Here is a 25,443-nt window from a genome sequence, read left to right as displayed (position 1 = left end):
ACTTTCACAGCATAATGTCATATAGACCGTACTGTACATTTAGGGGTGGGAGGTATTTGATTGCAATTCAATGTTATTATCTTTATTAATGCCTTTAAGAGGTGACGAAAGACAGCAGCCGCTTAAGAGAGGAAAGTTGGTCAAATCTACCTGTCAGTGCATGACGGAGGCTGACCAGCAGGAGGCGGGTGGGGCAAAGGGTCCGTGTTTGAGAAGGACCAAATCACAAAAGCAGCAGATTGTCACATGGATCAAATCAATAGCTGCAATCTTATGATACTTAAGGAGGCATGTTTTCCTCCTCCTCCACAAAAGCTGCATAGTGCACTTTTAATTATTCAACCCTTCACTATTCAAAACAAAATATCGGCTAAAGTCCTCAGAATATCACCTAAAAACTCAAATCTGAAACCCATAAATGAAGTGAATGTTGAGTGTAGTCTATATGGTCCAACAACAACACATGGATCTATAATGAGGTGTGACAGTCCTAATGTATGTGTTGGAGAGTATAAATAGCCTGCTGTACTGTAACGCCTCCACTTGCCCTGCGCCTCTCCGTAGAGCAGGGCCCCATGTGCAGTTGGAGCTGCCTTATGAACCCGGATCAGCACTTTGTCCTGGGGGGAGGCGGACACTCACGTGACCCACAGAGCAGCTGCGCTTCTCATTCTTACGGAGTACTATACAAGCCACTGTATACTAGTGTGTTTACAGTTTAAACCATTTTATACAACAACGTTTTCCTCAGAGCAAGATTTTTGGGGGCCCTCGTGTCTGGGCCGGTGAGAACTTTAAGGCGAAGGCACAAATTATCCACAGCACTGTTTCAATAATGAGAAAATAACAACTGCTATATTAGATTTTTGTGAACTACAATGCAAAAGGCTTTATAAACATTGTTCTAGTAACTTGCCCATCCAACACTGAACCAGAATTAAACTAGGACTAAACTAAGGCTAAACCAGAACTATCCCAGAATATAAACCGGGACCAAACCAGGTTTAAAGCAGAGTTAAACTGGGACTAAAGCAGTAAATAATAAAGAGAAACATGTTTTTTAATATTTGTGAGACGGCCGTATCAGATCGTTTGGAGGGCCTGATCTGGCCCACATGCCATAACATTTTGAGAAGCGTATTGAGTATTAGGCTGCAATCTCTTGGTCTGGTCTGAGTTATTTAGTCCAGATGTAGACTTTGGTTGGGTAATCTCCTGGTTTGTGGTGCGTGCCTGGCAACTGCTGGTAACTGATTTGTTTTCGGACTTATTCCAGAAAAAAAACTGATATAGTGACTGAAATAGGACAATAACCATTTCATTCATTCATGTCGTTAGCATTTCTTCTATTTCTGGTTTTAGCATTATGTACTGTATTTACACCTGTGCTGTTTGTGAAACATGTTGCGATCAGCGTCAGAACGACATTTCTTATGAAACTGCCTTTTTAATCCATTCACACTGATACAGCTACTTGATCCAAACTTTAAACCAAAAGCACCCAAACTTATCCTAAAAGCCATCGTTCTGCTCTGTCCTCTGCACGCTGTTGCCACGACAACGGCTTGTACTTCCGGGTAACGAGATCTCTCTTTCTCTCTCTCTTTTTTTCTTTTTTAAAATTATTTTCCTTCATTTTTATGGTAAAACACATACTTTTAAAGACGTACAACTATAGTCGGTGGCGGTAAACGCACTTTTTCAGTTGGCTGCCAATCACCATTAAAACTAACACCACCACCACCACCACCACCACCACCACCACCACAACAACAACAACCACAACAACAACAACAACAACAACAACCACCACCACAACAACAACAACCACAACAACCACAACACATGTTTTATTTGATTTTTTACTTGATTGACGATAATTTAATAGCAAAATGATCGATGATGCCAAATTCATAGTATTGCTTTAGCTCAAATCTGGTCCGTAGAGACATTTTGAATCGATCTGCATCAAATTCACGGACTAAAAACAGCCGCACACATGAGCCGCACAGGACTAGATTTACCTGAGGACCTCTGAGTTTGCTGAAATGCAGTGGGTGAAGTTCAGGGGAACGTTTACAGACATTTTCACAGACACGGACCAGTTGCACGGGACGTAATTATCACAATTTACCTGTGGACCCGAGGTACAACATAGACTTCTCTTTAGCCTTCTGATTAGCAAATAGTAGTGGCTTTTGCTGTGGCCGAATAGTACCAGGACAATATTCACACTATCAGTAGTAGTTGGGGTAGCTGAAGCACATAGTAGTAAAGTGGCATAGATGTAGGAGGACTGCAGTACTTTTGCACAAGTTCTGATAGAAGATAGTTTGATGTAGCGCACTGATCTAAGTAAGTAAGCCTTTTTTCTCTGTTGGAAGCCTTTTATTCATGTCAGAGAAGTAGGACGTAGCCGCACAATGATACTTTCTCTGAGGATCCAGCGAGAAACCATTTTGATTTCTTATTCATAACCTCATCATGTACAGTCACTCACACATGTTCAACTGTAGGTCAGGAGAGAGAGGCCCCGGCTGCAGCTAATGATGGAATAAATGAGACCTTAAGCGTGATTAAATCTGTTTTTTTTTTTCTTCTTCTTTCCCCTTCTCCAATTAATGTTAAAGGTTGATTCGTTGGCAATTGCAATGTGGCGGCTGAAGAAGCGATGAGGAATGAGTGAGTCGTACCGAAATGGTAATGGAGCTGCACAATATGTATCGCAAACGTATCGATTGTGCAGTATCGGCCACACAAATTAAATGATATTGCAAGAATGAATACGTCGCATGGGGCTGAAATCAATGTCTCCATAGTTTTAGTGGTTTTATTGTCACTTGGCTTGGCTGAGTTCCCGGGCGCTAACAGCTTGCTAGCTCCTTGTTGTTGTTGTTCTTGGCCTCTCTGCGGCTCATTTTTCCGTGTTGTTCTGTATTTCTTGACCCGTGGGTTGTGTGGGTCGTGCGTTGTGAGATCTGCAGCGCTGGAGCCCTGCATTATTGGACTCGCACAGACCATTTGCAACGGAGGTTCTTTTACTGGAGTTAGGCTACCGGAGCTAAGCTAAGCTAAGCTCAGGCTGGAACTGTTGAGCGCAGACTAATAGGGAATCATTGATAAATAAGGCCTCTAATATTAAACGGACAATGCACGGACGGCAGAGGAGTGGGTTTTAAGTTGTGGCAAACAAACAATGAAATAGATGATAATGTAAACAGTCATTGGCCCAGACACTGCATCTAACATTGGCAATCTGCTCATATATTAGCTCAAGCTGAAATTTTATTTTTAAATTTAACATTCAAATTCAACTCCGACTTCTGGATGGTAGAGATGTGATTTGTGATTTATTAACGTGAAAATAAAATTTCACTTAAATCTGTGTTTGTGTAGAATGTTGCCGTTAACCCAAAAACAGTCAGTGTGACAGTGTGAGAAGGGGAGGGCTTATCTCGATGAGATGCAAATGAGCACAATTGTCCTACCTTGAGACCCAGGTGCGGAAATGTTTAACCCCAGTTTTCTCCAAAAAAGGAATTCAGAGGGGTATACATTCAAATGACCACAACTTATTCAAATATTATCAGATGTACATGAGAGAGACATCATTGGATAGCTTTGAATCTTCACATGAACGTTCAGAATCTGTGAATAATTCAAAATGTCTCCGAGGAGGTTTGTCGGTGTAATCCCTCATTCGTCCAGGCGTGTTCCATAGTAGAAAAAGCTTCAGTTGTAGTCATCTGGACTCAGTTTGAAAAAATAGACGTTTCGACTCTCATCCAAGAGTCATTGTCAATAAAAGAATTTAGGTCGAGAACTCCGATATTAATACTATTCTGTGGTAAGACCCGCCCATTGGGAGGAGCCTTCCTGAAGTAGAAAGAGTTGTTTGTTTCAATAGAAACTCCCCCCTTGTATCTACCGAGCTAGCCTGTTCAGAATTTTAATGGGCTATTAGAAACCTCTTTGTCTTTGTGAGACCCTGGCTCAACCACCCTGAGTACCTGATTAGCAACTGAATGTCCTCTACCTTTCCAGGGGTTCAGTAACCCATTATAAATAACAGGAAGATTAAACCTTAGCCCTCCATTTCTGTTTAAAGAAGGTCTTTCTTTTTTAACAAAAATAGCTTCCTTAACTCCTCTTTCAAACCATCTTTTCTCCCTGCTTAAAACCTTCACCTCACCGTCTTCAAACGAGTGATTAGAGGCTTCAAGATGGAGATGCAGTTGTTCTCGACCTAAATTCTGTTATTGACAATGACTCTTGGATGAGAGTCGAAACGTCTATTTTTTCAAACTGAGTCCAGATGACTACAACTGAAGCTTTTTCTACTCCGAGGAGGTTTGTTCCTGTTTTAACCACGGCTGGTCACATTTTTCTTTGGGCAACGATATTCAGACAAGTTGAGGTGTAACTCTCAGGCAAATGTGAAATGCCTACAACGTTTTTATTTATTTATCATTTTTGTAGCATTTTTTCACTATAAACTAATACCCACAATAGTCACATTTGGCACATCATCAAAACATTATTCACAGTATTATCTTTGATGATATTTTGCACAGTTACAGTTGTTTGAAAGTAAAATATAACAAAGAAAAAGGCACATTTTATTAATGATCTCCCGTCTTACGTCATCCTTTAGCTTTGTTTTTGTGGTTTGTCTCTGTCGTTTTTATTTAGACATGTTTGACAACTGAATTAAGGCCGTACATGTTTGTTGTAATTTAAATTAACCTATTGCGCCATCAAATGTTGTGACATCACATTAATGCGACCTACAGTGTACACTATGAGCCATAGTAGTATGTTATATGTTTGTTTCCACTTGAATAACATCACTTTCTACAAGAGCTGTGCAATTAATCAAATCTTAATCAAAATTGAGATTCAGTAATTTCTAATCGTCAATGAACAGCTTTTTAATCAAGACGTTTAAAGCCAATCCTCTGTCAGTAAAAGCGAGAGGTTTGGAGCAGAATTCAGACCATTTGTTTGTGTTAAATCTAAAATTGAATGCATGATTGTATATGTTTTTAATGAGACACAGTGAACTACAAAAAAATGTCCTCTTGTTTTTTTCACATTCACATAGAGCCCTTTCCCTTATGTCTCTTCGCGGCCCCTCACTTTGTCTCAGAAGCCTGTTGTTGACTGGGGGCTGCCTCTTTTGCCTCGCGTCGCCGCATTACCGCGCGAGCCTCTGTAGCTTCTGGCCACTTAAAATAAATGTGCTCGGTCCAGTTGCTCTCATCTCTGCCAGCAACCGTCCTGATTTATGTGACGGCCACCGCGATATATTGTCTTCGTTGTGCCGGCCGGATTTGAAATTCAAAGTACAAAAAAAGAACGGAGCATTTATTATTTGACGGCGGTGCGGTGGAAGGGGGGGAAAGGAAGGACAGTGTCATAGTAGTAGGCTCCGGGGGGACGAGCTGCTGTGATTGGTCATTGGAAGGGTTATGACTGAGGTTAGCGAACGAGCCCGCTGTCTTTAGGCGTCAGTGTGGTCCGGCGGTGCGCCGCGTTGTCGTGGTGAGGGTTTGCTCTGTAAAGCAGTCAATGGACTTTTTTCTTTTACTGTTCTTTCTTTCTTTCTTTAAATTGTTTTAGAGCAATGCTGCAATGTATAATGTCCACAATATACAGATAAGATAAGATAATCCTTTAATGTCCACACTTGGGGAAATTTTGTTGTTATAATGCAGTAGATACAAAGGGAAAGGACAGATTATAGGAAGTTTAAAAAAAAAAAAACTCAATAGAAGATCTCTTATAAACAAAACAAAAAACTCTTATTAACAAAACTCCTCTCATATCTTAATAGGGAATGGAGGGAGAAGAAAATAAAATAAAATAGATAAATCAAATAAAAAGATAAAAATAAGATAATAATTAAATAATAAAATAAAATAAAGTAAAAAATAGCTAGCATAAGACTAAATAATACTAACAGTTAGTAAGTAAACAAAATAAAACACTCTTATTTACATCAGTTATATGCACATGAATATGGCCTTAATTGCTTGTGAGTATGACAGTAATTGTACATGAATATGACGGTATTGCACATGGTTAAGTCAGTATTGCACATGAATATGATGATATTGCACATGGTTAATTCAGTATTGCACATGAATATGACGGTATTGCACATTGTTAAACCAGTATTGCACATGAATATGACGGTATTGCACATTGTTAAACCAGTATTGCACATGAATATGACGGTATTGCACATGGTTAAGTCAGTATTGCACATGAATATGACGGTATTGCACATGGTTAATTCAGTATTGTACATGAATATGACGGTATTGCACATGGTTAAGTCAGTATTGCACATGAATATGATGGTATTGCACATGGTTAATTCAGTATTGCACATGAATATGACGGTATTGCACATGGTTAAATCAGTATTGCACATGAATATGACGGTATTGCACATGGTTAAGTCAGTATTGCACATGAATATGATGGTATTGCACATGGTTAATTCAGTATTGCACATGAATATGATGGTATTGCACATGGTTAAGTCAGTATTGCACATGAATATGACGGTATTGCACATGGTTACATCAGTATTGTATACATAATGATCCACAGGTGTCATAATAGAAGCCAAATGCATAACATGTCTTTAAGGTAAGAAGGGAATATTATGGTGAGGGTTTGGTTAAGTTTAGTAATATAATCATGTGTAAGGTTAGGACAATGTTAGCGTGTTAGCAGCAGAAGGAATGTGTCTACAATAGCAGCATTTCATCTTACACTATAACGTAAAGCCTAATATAGTGTAAAATGTAACACTTAAGGCATACATATAACACCTTTAGCAACTTATTGAGTTTACACGTTATCATGGTAATTAGATCTACAGCATCACTTCAAATCAATGTGACTTTGTGGTGAATATTTATTTTGAATTTCAGTGTCAGTGGTGTTTACGGTTTGTGCACTCTCATTCCATTTTCACAAGAACAGGGACAATACCGTTTCTACTGTGTGATATTATTGATAAATGATTTGAAGTATTAAAAAAAGCATACTTTTACACAAAAATTAATCTATAAACTTTATTTTATAGTGTTTTTTTTTCTTCATCCCAACACCTGACACATTTTAAGTCAAATAAATTATTAATTTAGGCATTGTCATTTGTCAGCTACCATCCTAATCTTACAGGAAATCTTCATATAGTTTATTGAAAAAAAAAAGAGATTTTCAGTGTAATTTTGCATGTAAATACTGAATTTTAAAAATATTTTTTCCGTAGCCATTTTGGGGCATTACTTACTTTTGTTAATTTAGCTTTGTTGTATCAGAGCAGGTATAAAACGTACATGATGCAACATTTGTGGTTGTTAATAGACAGTTCCTTACACATTTTTAATTGTTTTTTATTACAAAATCTATTCCTATTATGTTTTATCACAGCTCTTTCTACAGTAAACGTCCCCTCCTCTCAGCACTTATCTGAGATGTGCAGCGTGGGCCTGTGCTCCGTCGCTGGGGAGGCTTTCTATTAAAACGCTCCTGACTTCTGCTTCTCTGTGTCGCCGTCGTGTGAGATCTGAAATTGCTCTGCCGCGCCGTTTGTAACAAGATTGTTTGTCCGTGTCAGTCAGAGCAACACGGGCATATATTTTGTCTCCCGTCCCGTGGCGCGGTGGGGGGGGGGTGGATTGGAGTGCGAGCTTTGGAAATGCGACGGTCCTGGTTGCGCCTTTGTTACTGGATCTGTTTATTTTTGTGTATTTCTGCGTGTGTGGGCTTAACTGGGAAGGTGCTACCTCGCTGTCTGCGCCCTGTCAGCTGCAGTTCCCCAGGGCTTCGCTGTTTGCCTCACGGCTCCACAATGACACACGCAATTGTATTTGTGTGTGTGACTATGCAGAGCTGGAGGGAAAATGTAGTAGTAGTAGTGGTAGTAGAAATCCCAGTTTCCTTATTCATGCTTTTTTCGTATTTCTGCAGGGTTTGGAGGTGCAAAGAATGTATAAAACTGATAGTAATACTTCCAAATACTAATGGAATAACACAACCGGTACTGAAACTACTCATCTGAACGCGTATAGGAAAAAGGACACAACAGTTTAATGTGATTTTCAGAACTATTGTAATTGTATCGTGACCACGTTGTAATATTTATTTGTTTTTTTCATTTGAGATAGTTTGTATCACTGAAAAAAATATAACTTGACTCTTGAAATGTTGTTTGTTTAGCTAGAATATTCCACAGTGTGGCATAAAACGTCATCTATCGTCATAAATAATGTCCAGAAGTATGGTTTTAACTTTATGCCATACTTGCCACCACCAAAATATTATGTCACAATATAAAAGTACTTATTATAATTGTGATATTGGAATTGAGTATTAAGCGGTTTCCTTAGTATCTTGATCGAGTTTGGAGAGAACAGCACCAACAAGAACAAAGAACTCGACAAGGAAAACGTTCGTCATTATTTCTGGCATGAACAAAAGGAACAGTAAGAAGATAATGCTCCTTTCACAAATTATTAAAATGATATAGAAGAGAGTCACCAATCTTTCTCTTCCCCTACCAAGTCACTAACAAACCATTCAGTATTACAGTATTATCTTATGCTTTACATTTCTTTAACTTAATTACTTTACTTATTTACACAGCCCATCATTATTTTCTGTTGCATTTTTTTTGTAAACATTGGTGCAACATTTAAAGTCCTTATTTAGTATATTCAAAAATTAATTGTCACAACACAATGGGGGATAGAAACAATGTAGTAACTGAAGTATTATATAGTGTATGTTGAATAGTCGCAGCAGCAGTAGTTTCAGCGGTAGTAGCGCTGAACCTCCTTTAGGCATTTTTCTCACTGTTTCAGTCATCACATCTCCACACGAAGGAAGTCTCACTAATGGTACAATTTAGTAGTAGTAGTAGTAGTAGATGTTGTAGTTGTAGTACCAAATAGAACGCGGTTGTATCCGTAGAAGCAGTATAACAGCAAGTAGTTGTGGTACAGCCTTAATTGACGCTGTGAATAGGTATGATTTATAACATTTTCTCAAGTAGAAAGCACCTATTTGTCATAATAGATAGAGTTTTGGATTTATTTAGCGCCCTCGAGCAAAGCAGCGCGTTTCACTCTGCAATTTTCACTCATACTTTTGTTGTGTTGCCATAACTACCCTGATGAAAACGAGGCTCCCAGAATGAGCCATTTCCGCCTCAATCCGCCACATGACTTCTTTCGCAGGGACACCGCAGCAAGCACTTTGTCCCACAACTCTTTGCTGTCATTTGAAGTATGCAGTGCTCTCCACACATGGATAGAGCTTCTCCCTCTCGTGGTTTTTGCCCTCATTTTTTGTGTAGGCTTGTTCATTAGCTCGGCAGGAGGCGTGTTTCTGCTGACTGCGTTTGGTCCGAAGCCCGGGGCCCCTCTCTGATCAATACCATCCGCAGACGCACCGCGGGCCTCTCTGATTGGTCCGAGGCCTAAAAGCACAAAGTCCCGACGTCGATATGTTGCCCTCGACCGGCACAGGCGCGATTTGGAAGCAGCCGCAAACCATTAGGACCAGCGTCAAATGAACTTAGCATAGAGTGGTGATGATAAAAGGGAAATCTGATTGGTGAAGTGATCAATGATGTTGTGTGGGAGTCAATGTGCAGCAATTATTATCACAAAATACACAAAATACTGAAAACGGTATTTTTATTCATTCAAATTTTAGAATCATTAGAGCATATTTATTTAATTTATTAATGTATTAATTTAATTAATGTATTTTATTTATTTTTAAATGTATTTTATTAATTCAATCAATCATTCAATTAAATTATGTCAGTCTATTTTTATTCTAAATCGATACTTTATGCATGCCTTTATTTTTATTTTACATTTCACTAATTCATTGTTTTATTTTGCACTGTTATGTCAATGCAAATTCCTGCTTCCTCCCAATCAGTTATAAAAAAGTGTGTAATAAAAAGCTTAAATGGAGGATTGTGCACCTCAAAACTCAGACCAAAGATCAAGTTATTACTAGTATACATTAATTATTCAAATATTATTTCAGATTTGACTTTAGATTTTGTTTTCCATAATCAAGTCGTGTTTGATGACTCTTCATGAAAATTGTGTCTGAATTTCCCCCCATTTTTGTTTAGTGCAGCATTTAATCTAAGTCATAAAAAGATCAGCTTTAGATTGAACTCAACAGACACATTTATTCACACAATTTCACAGTCAATAACCTACAGTAGGCGGTCAGTGTTGTGTGAGAGTTTATAGCTAAACAGCTGCATGGTTTTGATCAAGGCGACTAGTATAGAGTAAAACATGTGAACGGGAAAGTTAATTGGTTTGTGATCAATACTGTTCAGCAGCCGAAGCAATTAGATGTAAGATTCGATACAATAACGTTTATAAATCTATACATGCTGCAATTGTTGGTTTTGTGTAGCATTTTTATCGACCCAGAGCTCACGGTGACGGTTCATGGTGATACCATCAAACTCGCAAAGGCAAAAAGTACTATTAACTCATCAAACAATCACTACAGAAGCTGCTTTATGTGATTTATGTAAAAAAAAACTAAAATAATAGCACTTATGTATGACCTGATGTGATGGTTTTTGATGGATCTAATGTTACACAAACCCGATCATTAATTCACACAAGAGAGAAGAAGAGACAATGAAACGGTAAGTTGATTATCCGGAGAGAGAATGGATCAGAGGGAGCGAACCAGTTACATATATGACAGTCACAGTTCCGACTGAGCCAAACTCTGGTTTCCTCTGATCACCATTCTCCATTTATTGAGTAAGATGCCTTGCATGCATGATCTGGACCGTCCCGAAGAATATGGACAGCGCAGATGGGACACGAGTAAATGACATGTTAATATAGCTGGTACAGACTGTCGTCGGAGGTATTTCTGCTTTCCAGCCGCCTCTCTGGCCCCGCAGAGGTGCCGCTTCTGCTTTCCAGAGGGTCTGTTACCTCGGCATATATACTCATAGCAAAACCTCCCCTTTGCCCCCCTCCTTTCACATTGACACTAGCACCGTGTGTCTCTCTCTGGGCAGAGGTGAAGAGGGCAAAAGGTTAACAAGCATAACATATTATTACATTAGTAAAGATAACAGTTCTCTTTGTTCTTTTGTAGTAGTAATATGTTCATTTGCCATGTATTTTCCTGGGATTTTTAACACGTCCTGGTACACTTTGCACTCGAGATACTTTACGATCCTGTACGTTTTTCGTTGTCCGCGTTCACACATTTTAGATAGATTGTGGTGTGCGAAAACACCAAGTTTTTTTTTTTATCTTTGTGGGAAAATACCGCTTCTAATTCAGCTATTGTCGCTCTCATTTACTATTGGCAGTGTTTAATTTGAAACGTTGGCCCCAAATTCTCCACCATAGTCTAAATGCAAGATAAAGACAACTGTTTAAAGATGAAAATGAGGCAATAAGTGACCATTTTCGCCACAATTTGCATTCACATTATTCAAATAAGGAGAGCTTGTGCCACTATTGTTTGCCGAAGACATTTTTTGCTCCTGTTTAAGCCGCTGACCTCTCACTCGCCTCTCCTTCACCTGTCTTTGTGTTGTCCTCCGTGTGTCGGCTCAGGTCTGGACGACTGTCTGCAGCAGTACGTGAAGAGTTTCGAGCGGGAGCAGATGGGAGGAGAGCAGCTGCTGCACATCACACACCAGGAGCTGGAGGAGCTCGGGGTCACGAGGATAGGACACCAAGAGCTGATCCTGGAGGCTGTGGACCTGCTCTGTGCCCTGGTCAGTCACAACGCTTAATCTGTTTACACACATTTAGGTCGCCGCAATGCGTTTTGATGAACAATTTAAGTCAGGGGATACGGCTACATGACGGACACATTTTTAGCTAAAGGAAGGTTCCACCGATCATAAACGAAGCTCAAGATCTGTCAAAGAGAGGCATATTGTTAATTTATTACCTTTAACTTAATCTTAAATATAGCAATAAAACTACTACATGCCACAATTATCCTTAAGTAAGGAGTAATAAGTAATTACCCGTATTTTCCGGACTATATGTCGCACCAGCCAAAAAATGCGCAATATAGAAGAAAAAAACATATATAAGTTGCACTGGAGTATGAAATAATGTTGCAAGAGTGAAAATAACAAATAATATCACATATAATTCACTCCGGAGTATAAGTATATAAGTATAAGTTGCACCCCGGCCAAAACTATGAAAAAAGGTGCCACTTATAGTCCGGAAAATACGGTATCCTCAACACTTTTTCCCATATCCCTTTATTTGCCCCACAATTCTACTGTTGCAACATACAAGATCCAAAGCAGTAGCACAATACCTCAATATTTAAGAACATGGATTAAATATAGGTCCACTAAAAATACATGTTAAACAAAATATCAAGATAATATACTTGAAGCAAACTTTGTTACAAAGAAAACAGTGCGTACTGCATTTGCCATAAATAAGGTTACAAATTCTGTGCGCCGTATGCAGCAAGCGCCACGTGCAGCAGCTGTGTCCTAAATATCAGAGAAAGTCACACTCATCAGCAACTTTATAAAGAGGAACAACACATTCTGTAGTACTTTTACTACCTAACACATAGCACATAGTGAGGACAGGCATTCAGCACCACATTTTATACATTTATGGCTCAATATTACGAAATCTACCGTAAGAAGTCGACTCATTTGTGCTGATCCATGGTAGGAATAGTTTCACATTGAGTCATTCGGACACAACTTCCATCCAAAAGTTCCGAAAGTCATCCTCAATCTGAAGAGAACGGTGTGAAAAGCTAGCGTTTATTCTCCCCTGAGCTCGGCAGGACTAATCTGAGCTCAGGAGAGCATAAATGCTAGCTTCTCACACCAGTTTCGTCAGATTGAGAAGGACTTCGAAATGTCCTTGAAACTTTCCCCACCATGTAAGAAACTAAATCAACCACAGTATTGAGTACAAATTAAAATATATGTACTGTATATAGCACACAGTGGAGTTGTTCACTATTTATATTGCATTTATTGTATAGATTTTTGTGGTAAATTTCAATCACTGAACCAACATGCGCTTACTACTGCTATTTCATTGTTATTTACCGTATTTTCTGGACTATAAGTTGCACCATAGTTTTGGCCTTATACTTGTATACTTATACATATATACCGGAGCGACTTATATCTGATATTATTTGTTATTTTCGCACTTCCAACCATATTTCATACTCAACTTTTATCTTTTTTCTTCTCTATTATGCATTTTCTGTCTGGTGCGACTTATACTTCAGTGCGACTTATATATGTTTTTTCTTCTCTATAATGCATTTTTTTGTCTGGTGCGCCTTATACTCCGGTGCGACTTATACTCCAGAAAATACGGTACTACTTGTGTTACTACTACAACTACTACTACTGCGTTTCCGCTGTCGTCAGCACATTTACCATTTTGTGCGTTTGCGGTGTGATTGTAAACATAATGAAAGATAATGGATCCTGCCGCTTCGGATAGTCCTTTAACCAATAACAATGCGACATCGCGCTTGTTTCCACGCAAATAGCTTCATAATTATCACATTGTTTATTCGCTCGCACACATTTGGCTCGGCCCGTTCCCATTATCCAGGCGCTACTGTTTTCGTGCCGCGGCTGGTCAAACGTTGGCGGCTGGCGCTCTCCGGTCCTGCTCGGGATTAGAGAATTAGAGGAGAATTAGGTGCCACTGTCCCAAACGGGTGAGCGATGCACCGAGAGGCCGCCGCGCGCAGACGGGGTACACGGCGCGCCCCCTTATCTCCGGGATGCACATGGCTGGATTAGCGGGTCCTGTTTGAATGTGCGCGCTAATCGGCACCTCTCTCGCCCGCTCCGTTCAAACGTGGAGAGCGTCCCGGGGCCACACACACGGCCGCCGCACACGAAGGCTGGAATTCAAACACTAACACGGAGAGGACCACGAGGGAGGAAGATGGTAGCTGAACGTTACAATTTAAGCATATTAAAAAACATCAGAGAGGAGGACTTTTGGGGGATGTGTCGAGGCAGGAGTGGTATTGTCATCATGAGGAATATGACATTTGTAGGTTTAGCTTCAGGATGAATACCTTTAGTAAACACTTACGCGGTTGGGCCGGGACGTCGTACGATTCCGTCAATCTTCAAGCTAAATTGTCAAGTTGGTGAGAGAGGAACAGCTGTAAATCCTTTTTTAATTGAGGGACAGATGATACGAAGGTGTAAAGTTAGGGTTTCATCAGAGAAAGTATTGTGTGTGTTCATGTCTTTGGTTTTTCGATGCACTTTTCCAATGGATTCTTGAAGAGCTCCTGGTTTTTGTACTTTACACTGTCGGCAGAAGCATTCACTTGTCTTCTGAATAACTAAATACTGTTTGGATTGTCTTGAACCCTGACATGAATTGACGCTAAAGCTAGTATCAAAACTTTTGCTCTATCGGCACAGATCTATTTTTAAAGGTATTTATCTTGTTTTTATTGCATGCTTCTAGTCTCCTGCCCAATTGGGGTACAAATAGAGGTTCTCTTATCTAATCTATCTTATCTAAATCTTAAATTGCACCTTTCCTGAACAGTTTTATATTGACCTTGAGAAAGTTATTTATTAAGAATACAACATGATGATGCATTGCGATCCGCCTTCATGCTCTTTTCACTCATAAGTGTAATACAAGAATGCATTTCAAGAGACATTTAAGACATTTTGCCCATACGTTTGATTACTAACTGTTCCCATGTTATGTTCCAGTTGTAAACTCGTTGGTATTTATGCTATTTTAGGCTAAATATCTTACATTTTGAAGGGTGATATATTGCTACAGAAATATTACAGTGATAATATTGAAACAACTTCATGCCACTGACACAATTACCCTAAAACCTTTGCTAAATGTCACCATATTCTAAGTAAAATAAGGGCTGCAATAAATAAACAGCACAATGAAACACTTGCTAGTTACACAAGTTAGTCAATATCTCAGTATTTCAAGTCATAGTACAATAATATCATACTACAAAACAATAAAAAGCATTCCCCACAAGTGCAAAGAAAAAGTACCCACGATGAACTAAAATAATGTATCTACAGTATATTATTGTTCCAACTATCATCTATTGAACAATTAGTCAATAGTCAAGTCAATCCGAGTCAAAAGATTTGAAATATACACAATTTACTCACTAATTATGCTTCATGTGAGACTGCATTGTTAGTCCTCAATGTCTATTTCAGTCTCACTATAGAAAATATACATCTCATTAGCTTTATCCAATCATTAGCCATTCATTCATTTCCTTTTGCCTAATCATTCTTTGACCTATCGCTAATCTCTTTTTATGATAATTGTAAGTGTGATACACCCTATTCAAATGTCCGGCTCATTAGTGCCAGGCATTGATGTGAGACTATAAAACAGAATCTGACCCTGCACCTGAAAATAACTCATTATTTTCAGTTATATATAGCGCTCTTTCTCTGTTTAGCTCTCTGTGAATCACCGCAAAGCCAAAACGACCCCTTTCTCGGCGATCCTCCGCATGCTACAGCGAGTATGAGGTAAAATCGCTCAGGTCAGCGCTTTAGTCTGTTGTAAGAGAGCAGGGACTGGACCCGCTCGCCACTGCCACGGCCTCCTCGTGTTTCTGCAGTAAAAGTCTCTGGATCAATGCGGGTTTCGTGTGCCGCTGACTGCGCTGCCGTTCTCGCCGGAAACGTGGAATCTGCTTTATGCCTGGACACGAGTTCTGCAGTAAAAATATGAAGATGTGTGATGTGTGATGTGTATGGAACTCGCCAGACTTTTTTGCGGTATTGAAGTAACTGTGTAGATTACAAAGAGTTTTATTTGATTATTTTGTGTGTTTACGTACGTTTAGCTTAGACAGAAGGGCTGCAAAGATATGATTTCACTCACACAATTTCTTTACCATATTTTTTGGACTATAAGTCACACTGGAGTATAAGTCGCACCAGCCAAAAAATGCATAAAGAAGAAAAAAACATATATAAGTTGCACTGAGGTATGAAATGCGTTTGCAAGTGTTAAAATAACAAATAATATCACATATAAGTCGCACTCGAGTATAAGTCGCACCAGCCAAAAAGTGCATAAAGAAGAAAAAAACATATATAAATCGCACTGGAGTATGAAATGCGGTTGCAAGTTTGAAAATAACAAATAATATCACATATAAGTCACACTGGAGTATAAGTCGCACTGGAGTATAAGTCGCACCAGCCAAAAAGTGCATAAAGAAGAAAAAAACATATATAAGTCGCACTGGATTATGAAATGCGGTTACAAGTGTGAAAATAACAAATAATATCACATATAAGTCGCACCGGTAGTATAAGTATAAATATAAATAAAGTCACACCCCGGCCAAAACTATGAAAAAAAGATGCAATTTATAATCCGGAAAATACGGTATTATAATTTATGTCAAAGTCTCGTTCTCGTGTACCCAATCTCGTGTCTGGTCTTGTGGAACTGGCGTTCACCCCGAGCGTGCGATCAAATGTTAAAAGTTATAATTTTCCTTCTTAGACCTTTAAATTGTGATGCTCTTGACACCGAATAACAAACTGTATCATCTCTGGACTCGAGCGTGGAACCGCTTGAGTATGAGTCAGCGCAAACGCATTTCAATTTGGAGAGTTAGCGTTTATGAACTGTGAAAAACGGTGCTGTTTGGACGCCCGAGCCACTCGACCACACGTGAGTAACACCCGAGCCTTATTAGAAAACATGACTGTGTGTAGAAGAGAGCGTAGCCATGCGACGGAGAGAAAAGAAACAGATTTCGTCGCTAAAATTGCATAAATCCCAAGCTTACCGGTGTTTAAAATGTGAAATCCGTGTGTTAGCTTGCAAGTGCACGTTTGTCTGTCTCCGTGTCAAGTCATAAGAAACTACCCATTGTCTCATGACTCAGTGAGTACTTTTAAAAACGGCTGTCAAAAGTATCGAAAATCTGATTCGAATCGATTCCAAGACTAGGATCGGAACTCGAATCTCATTTGAGCAAGTGTCGATACAGAATTCGGCCTTTCCTGAACTGTTTTATAATAATCATGAGCTTTATCAGATCTAACATAAAGAAAGTACTGTTACTCTTTGTTGAAAATGACAGTCTATTGTCTAAAAAAGAGCGTATTTTATTATTTACTATCAAAATTGGTACTGAGAATTGGGCCTATATCGCTATGTATCGCTTGCCTGACCAGCCATTCCCAACAGGTTTTGACACACTACTTTACAAAACCTGAGGGTCTGGGATCCAACCCAGTCGCGCCAATTTCCAAAGGGAGTGATTGACAGGCGGATTAACCAATCAGACAAACGCATTGTCCGTTTGTGTCCAAACAAACATGGTGGATTACGAGGAAAGGATAAAAATAACACAGACTGAGAAACGTTGCCAACTTCTGCTGAGTCAACAAGTGACACACTAAACTCTGTAAATCTCAGGTAAATGAAGTTATAAATTTTGTTCTGAATGTTCCGAAAATATTTTAGAGACGTCTTCCGCATTTGAGAGACACGTGACACAAAGTCTTCCGCATTTGAGAGACACGTGACACAAATTAGCGGCGATGGTTGGAGCGGTAAATGCTGGAAAGTTTTTTTTTGACAGCTAACAATACTATGGCTTTAGCGGTGAAAATGTTCATATAAATAACCTTTTTTTTGGAAATAGATCTACAAATGTGACTTCTATCCACGACCAGTCACACAGTTTGCCTTTCCGAGTCACGAAATGGCGTAAAACAGCCTTTCGCGCTCCGTGAATGAAAAAACTAGCGAGCATATTTGAAAGCATAAGTGCAAAATCAATAAGACTTTGAATAGCAGCTGTTAGGCGCGCTACATTTGGAAACGTGGCTTTCGCGGCATATTGTGAATGTGGCTTTTAAAAAAAAAAAAATCAAATCAAATGTGACGCAACGGCTAAAACGAGTACGAGAAAGCTAAAATGCGGATACCTCCTTTGCTCGAGCGTTCAATTATACATGCTCCGAGTGTGCTTCTGAGGACAGCGGTGGAAATACTAAGAAGAAGCTACTCCAGTCAGCGCTGCCATGGTAACCGAATCGATGTGGGGGGAGAAATAAAATGGTCGAGAGAGGGCTGTTTTAATGACATAGCCCCCCCTCTCGCCGTATTGATTCGACAACGCTACGTGGGTCGCGCACATGTAGTTATTCCGAAAGAAACGTGAAGTGATTCCCCCGTGGAGAGGCGCGCGTGTATTTCTGTATCGAGGCTCGTCCAACAGCTTGTTTCTGTGCATGAATCGCCGCAATAAAACACGTACGACGGTCTAAGTACGGAAATGTGAAACCTCGTGGTTCAATGTGCAGAGCATTTTCCCCTGAACCGAGTCATCTCCGGTTTGAGACGTCTCCGAGCAAACCATCTTCTGCTTTGTGATTTATGGGATTCTGTAACTGAACACTGAAACATTTTGCACAATAGTGTTTTTAAAACTCGATATCGATACCAAGGAAATGGCTCGATAGTTGATACTCGTTCTGATGAAACAATGATGGTAAAAATACTCTTTCATCAGACATTTTCAACACAAAATAGTAGTACTTTCGTTATGTTATCATGTGGTCTTAAACTAGTTCTCATAAAACTCATTCAAGAGTACCGTATTTTCCGGACTATAAGTCGCACCAGCCAAAAAATGCATAATAGAGAAGAAAAAAATATATTTAAGTCGCACTGGAGTATGAAATGCAGTTGCAAGTGTGAAAATAACAAATAATATCACATATAAGTCACTCCAGAGTATAAGTATACAAGTATAAATATAAAGTATAAGTCCGGAAAATACGGTATACTCACGACATATTCCAAAGCTAAACTGTAAATTGTATGAGCTGTCAGATAAGACTATAGTATGACACTTTAGAGCTCATTTCAAACACAAATGCATAAAATAATCCAGTAAAATTTAATATTTGATGTAAAAAGTGCTGCATTCATTACAAACAGTAACAACAGATTGGATTACATCGCCGTAACCTTTACCGTTACACTGTACATCGACCTTTGTATTACTGTTCGAAGCTTCAATAATCTTTATCCATCAATACTTTGACCACGTCTAGGATTATCAGCACAAAACCAAAGCGCCGCCAATCAAACGTGTTGCATATGTACACGTTGTTGGCATTTACAGCAGAACGAGTACAAATCGTAGCGTGACCCAGTTTCCCCAAGGATGCAAAGCTCTCTCTCTCTCTGCCCCTCTTTTTCCATCCCCCTTTCTCCTTCCATATCACTGTCTCTTTCTTTCTGTTTTCCTGTTGTTCTCGCTCTTGCATTTCCCTTCCCTCCATCTCTTGCTCTCCTTTCATCGCTCTCTCTCTTTCTCTCTCTCTCTTCTCCCTCGTTGCTTGTTCTGCCTCTTTAGCTCTCTCTCCGGCGCTGATTGTCTCCTCCCGCTGTCACTGTGAAACCCTTTGTAGTCGTCGTGACTGGAGCCCACGAGCAAAGATCCAGCCATGTTAGAATGCAGTCGTCTGCACTCGGGACGGGCGATTCATCCAATTTTTAATCGAGATCGAGATTCGGTCGTTTCTGGTCGTCGACGAGCGTCTTGAGACTGTTTAATCGAGAGGTTTTCGTCCGATCATCTGTCAGTAAAGGCGTCGGGTTTAGAGCAGAGGTCACTCTTTAGTAAATGGCAATGGTTAAAAGTCTGTATTTTTATGTTCTGGGAATGAATATGAATAAAGCCATTTTTTATCTATTGTATTCTGACAGTGTGAATTTGGTCTATTGGTAATTTACCGTCCTCATTACTGACATAGTGCACAGTTTTATATTGGACTGTTGTAAACCTACACAAAAAATGTGATTTAAGTGCGACCGCAGCTGAAATGAGACTTTATGGAGTGAGTTATCTGGAGTTTTAGGATTGACAGGACAGTTTAATCTGCCTTATCATTAGGGCTGTCACGGTAACCGCAAAATCGTGAGCTATGATGAATAAAATCGCAAAAGGGCTCAAGTGGCCGCTGTAACCACGTTTTACATTTTAAGTTTCACGCACAATTTAACAGTTTGAGTGTAATTTTATGTAATATATTCTTATTAACATAAGAAACTATTTAAATCCATTTCATGTTTTTATTTCTCAATGTTGTTTCCTTCAATAAACAAAACCAAACAAAACATGTTTTAAAATGATTTTAAATTCAAAAGCTTGGACCAGCTCTCTTTTGGGAGCCCTGCTCCCGCTGTCCCAGTCTCAGGTCTGAGGGCCCCTGCAGCAGGACTCTCAGAGTCGATCCACAAACCTTCAGTCTGACTGGAGTCGGTCCAGAGCAAAGAAAACACTTCTGTTGCACAAACGCTTGTCAGGAGTGTCTTCTGTTTATGTTGCATTCAAGCAATAGCAAAAGTTATGATTACTGTCTCATTACGCTTCTTATTATTGCAATTTATATTTCACGTTATGTTTTTGACAAAAGGAATCTTCCAGAATCCTCCTCCTCCAGTGCAGTAAAAGCATGTGCTGCATCGGTGCCGTATGTGTGGAAAACAAAAGTAAAAGTTAACATGAGAATCAGCTGTGAGCTGACGCCAGGCGCTTTTCAAGATGGCATAATATTGGCCCTTAATGTGCACACTGTCACTTACAGTCGGCCTGTCATTATTTTTGTTTCTATTATTACAACCTCAATTCACCAGCATCATCACCGCGGTGCTGAGGCACGCAAAGCCACCGCAAGGGAAAGTCTTCATCTGCGACAGTCCTACTTATCACTGACAAATACTATTACTATTACTTTCACGTACACACGTCTGCGCGAAGATGCGTTTTTGACAGCTCCACACCGCCTTTAAATTAATTAATCGATGCACAAAGCAGTGCAGTTCACCAGTGCAGTCGACTATAGCCATAATTGTAAAGTTTATACATGATGATTACAATATCATACAAACACTGCATAAAATGAAGCGTTTTAGCTACAGAAATCAATAGTTGGGGGATGCTCGGACATTATCCGTTTTTGCTTATTTCCTATGAACATTGTTTCATCTGTTTTTCACTGTCGCCCTTCGTGGAAATTGCTGTTGTGATTTTTGGCGTTACAAAAATAATCATATTATTGATTATTGATTATGTCACTTTTCTGGTGGTCACCTGCTTGTCACCATGAGAGTAAGGTTATGGTTAAGGTCATTGCTGTGCTTTTTTATTTTATTTTTTTGCAACAAAAGCATATGTAATTGAATAAATGCAAGATCAATAAAAGTACAGCTTTAACTTTTGATAGTTATAGATGGATAGATTATATATAAGTCATACCCTGATATTGAATACATTATTGTTCGTTATTGCTCACTGCGTCCATCCAAATTACAATTTCTCCAGTCTGACTGTGATAAATCTTCGGGCGCCTGCGGTCGTTAGGCAGTTGTCTTGTTGTCAGGGAGCATCATTGGGTGACAGGGCGGACTTGACTGGAGGTGTCCCGGGACGAGCTGCAGTGTGCGTCCCTCTGGGGGTGTGGCTCTATTAAAAGGGTCACAGAACAGAGTAACGGCCACTCAACCACAAAGAGGTCGAGTGCTCAGGTCGACGGGGAGAAGTGTCGGCTTGTCAAATGTGTAGAAAATCAGATGCTAATAAATACTAAAACGAGATTCTCATTTTAACATATTTATAGATACTAAAAAGATAGTAGTAACAGTGTTAGAATGATCTTGAGCTTGGTCAAAATACTACTATGTTGTATTTAGCTTCCAGGTTGGGAGCAAAGCTGTTGGCTGCTAAAATTATGTAAGGGATCATCTCAAAATAGGTTGAAGCTGAAAAGACTTAATTTTTTTCGTCTCTCTCTGGACCCCCTCCCCCCCAAAAAAAACTTCAGACTGGCTTCACATAAAATTTTACGCGTTGATAAAACGATAGTAGCTTGATAGACCCTGCTCACCTCTAGTGAACATCCCTGAACATCCTTTGGTAAGTTTATATTTAGAAGTTATGAACTCTCCAAATAATGTCACTCGCATGTTTGTTTACTTAATCCACATGGTCCAGGGGCCCTGGGGGCCCTACGGCACATCCCATTCAACCCAAACTGTGAGATGACCACATTGAGATGGTCTCAAGAGGATGAGAGAGTGAGAAACTCATGTTTCTTGTCAAAACCTGTAATTGTCAATTGCCTGAGTTTAGACCTTAGACATGACGTCAGAGTGACAGAAGCAGAACACGCGCTTTTGTCTCAGTGAGAATCTCACGTCTTCTGTGATTGGCTGAAACCTCATGCGGGTTTGTTTTGTTTCCTTCTTCCGGGCAGTGCGTAGCACGTTACTAGAGCATAATCTCTTGATCATTTGCTGCGCCGCGTCTTACAGCAAAAAAGCTTTTCCAACTTTTCTGCACCAGCCGCGTTGGCGACGGTGACGCCGGCCCCTTGCGCTCCACGCACGCGCTCGCCGTGCTCCGCGAGCGCCGCTCTCCGCGCACGCACTCCCCGCCGCCTAATGTTGGCCTAATGCTCGTTGCAGTTTTTTAGCATTTCAAAACAATGACTGCCACAACGATGTATTGAAGCTTCAAAGCAACAAAAAGACGAAATGTAGGTTCAACCCCCCAAGACGAAAAATATTAAGTATTTTCAGCTTCAACCCATTTTGAGATGATCCCTAAGTCGTCCTGTGTTTGTCTATTTAGAATTTTATTTTTTAAGGATCATTTTGAAATCTGTATTTAGTATTGAGCTATTTCCTTAATATCGAAATTGAGTTAGAATTTTTGGATAATAACAACACTAAGATGATTGGATAACATTTTTGACAATTTGTATTAGGTCCGATTGTGACTTATAAATACACAAAACAAATATGTATTCCTTCCTCATACAATATTTGCTGTTTTACAAATAGTAGAGCCAAAAATACAAGGATATTTTTGCCCTTTTCTATGTTTTTTTGTTATTATTTTGTTTGCCAGAAATGTATTCTCAGACATGAATTGATATGAAATCTATTGAAACTATATAGTCTTAAATATCAATATAAATACATGTTTTAAGACCTCATGGTATTGGCAAAAGTTATAACATTATTTGGTGTTGTAAATGACATTTATTGACTAAAACGATAATTTCTGATTTCATTGTCAAAAAATCTTCATTGAGCTTCGAGCCTTCTCCTTACTATAAAAATCGAGTTAGACATTTTAGTTTTGTGAACAACTTGATGTGCGATCAATATCTAGAAGCTGCACCTATCGATAAGAACTGAATTACAACCGGTTTCAAGTTGTACCTCTGGGAGACACACGTGACCAGAAGATTGGCAGCCTGACATCAAAGTCCTGACTGATGCAACAAGATGTAAAGTTGTTGTTAAGGGAAGGGCACAGACACAGGGATGAAAATAGAATCATTAGAAAACCATAAATTGTCTACTCTTTAAATCTTAATGTTTTATCGATGTACATTTTATGACATATCAAAGAATCTTTAGGTACATTTTACACGCAATTTTTTTGCATATGTTAAAAATGACCATACCATCATGAGTTATCAAGAGTTTGAGCTGCACTGCGGAACTTTTCTAGTGAGGTGTCTGAAATATTCCACACTATGGCAACTACCGTATGTTCCGGATTATAAGTTGCACCTTATTTCATAGTTTTGGCCAGGGTGTGACTTATACTTACATTTATACTTATATACTTGTACTCCGGAGCGACTTATATGTGATATTATTTGTTATTTTCACACTTGCAACTGCATTTCATACTCCAGAAATACTTTTTTTCTTCTCTATTATGCATTTTTTGGCGACATATAGTCCGAAAAATACGGTATTTAGTATTAATATCATTATGTGTGTTCTTATTGCTCAAAACGCCGTATTGTGAAACATTTTAACATTGAGACAAGCACAATTCACTAGAAAAACCACCAAATGCAACTTCAAATGGAGTAGAGTTTAACTTGTAAACATCAGAGTATATATATATAGAATATCAAAGTACATCACAATTGTCCAGGTCGAATGCCAAACTTGTTCAGTATCTTCTTCATTAAAACCTCTGTGTCTTTTACAGAACTACGGCCTGGAAACGGAGAACCTTCGCACGCTGTCCCACAAGCTGAACGCCTCGGCCAAGAACCTGCAGAACTTCATCCTGGGACGGCGGCGCGGCGGGCACTACGACGGGAGGGCGTCCAGGCGGTTACCCAACGACTTTCTCACCTCTGTGGTGGACCTGATCGGAGCGGCCAAAAACCTGCTGGCGTGGCTGGACAGGTACACAACCGAGCACGTGTTTTTCATCTCATTACTTTGCAGCGCTGATGTGTCTGTTTATACTTTCGCTCTCATAAAACCCACAGAAGTGCGTTTGATCTCGAAATAAAACATCTTACAAATCAAAATAAGATAAGGTAAGATAAGATAAGATAAGATATGCCTACGTATGTCCACACATGGGGGAAATTTCGGTGTTACAACACAGTAGATACAGAAGGAAGGACAGATAACTTATTAGTAACTTTTAATACAAACTCTTATAAACAAAACATAAACTCTTATTAACAAAACTCCTGTAAACAGGTCCTCTCATATCTTAATAGGGAATGGAGGGAAGAAAAATAAAAATAAAGATCAAATAAAATAATAATAATAAAGATAGCTGGCATAAGACAAATAATACTAATAATAATGGTAAAGTTACTTATTTACATCAGTTATATGCACATGAATGACATTAATTGTGTGTGAGTATGACAGTAATTACACATGAACATGACAGTATTCAGTAAAATCAAAATAAGGGCAATAGATGTGTGGTAATGGTAGAATTACACAGTATTATTACATTGATTTATATTCATTTCCTAACCATAGTTACTTATAACCTAAACCTATTTAACCTGTATCACATGTTGTTGATCTAATAATGAAGGATTTATGTCACAGGAGCCTGATTTTTGTCCCCATGATGAAGTCAGACCTGAGTTTGTTCCACACACTGCAATTAACGAAATGAAGGTTGACTTTAAATGTACAGTTTAAATGTTTTGTACTACATCTTCTTCCATGTTCATCTTGTGTCAGTATAAAGGCTAAATAGATTATTTTGAAGTTCAAACGATTTGCCTTGAGCAGACATAATATATGAAATGAAAAAAAAAGGTCAGTCAACATTTCACCACATTTCCGAGTTTAGAGTAGGTACATTTCAGGTTGATTGATTTGTTTTTTATATGTATATATATGTGTGTGTGCATAAACATAAACAGGACTAGTATAGACCAGGCGTTTTAGCTAAATAAACGCTTTGGGGAAGCATCAGATCAGTGCATTTGTCAGGTAAATTTCCTTTTATTTAAACTTCATCATC

General features: G+C 39.1%; 1 protein-coding gene across 3 annotated transcripts in view; it reads left to right on the top strand.

Moving 5' to 3' along the window:
- Nucleotides 1-25,443, top strand: part of LOC140354684 (connector enhancer of kinase suppressor of ras 2) — a 116,006-nt gene that overhangs the window by 11,565 nt on the left and 78,998 nt on the right. For all 3 annotated transcript variants that reach the window (XM_072439866.1, XM_072439865.1, XM_072439867.1), the window contains exons 2-3: nt 11,652-11,815; nt 24,145-24,347. In XM_072439866.1, the coding sequence (XP_072295967.1) occupies nt 11,652-11,815; nt 24,145-24,347 (367 nt within the window). The remainder of the gene's footprint in view (nt 1-11,651; nt 11,816-24,144; nt 24,348-25,443) is intronic.

The sequence above is a fragment of the Eucyclogobius newberryi genome, unplaced genomic scaffold, assembly GCF_026437365.1.
Source record: "Eucyclogobius newberryi isolate DKJ021-1_F unplaced genomic scaffold, fEucNew1.0.hap1 SCAF_11, whole genome shotgun sequence".
NCBI classification, from domain to species: domain Eukaryota; kingdom Metazoa; phylum Chordata; class Actinopteri; order Gobiiformes; family Gobiidae; genus Eucyclogobius; species Eucyclogobius newberryi.
Note: the sequence above shows the minus strand (reverse complement) of the source record. Positions and strands in the feature narration are given on the sequence as shown.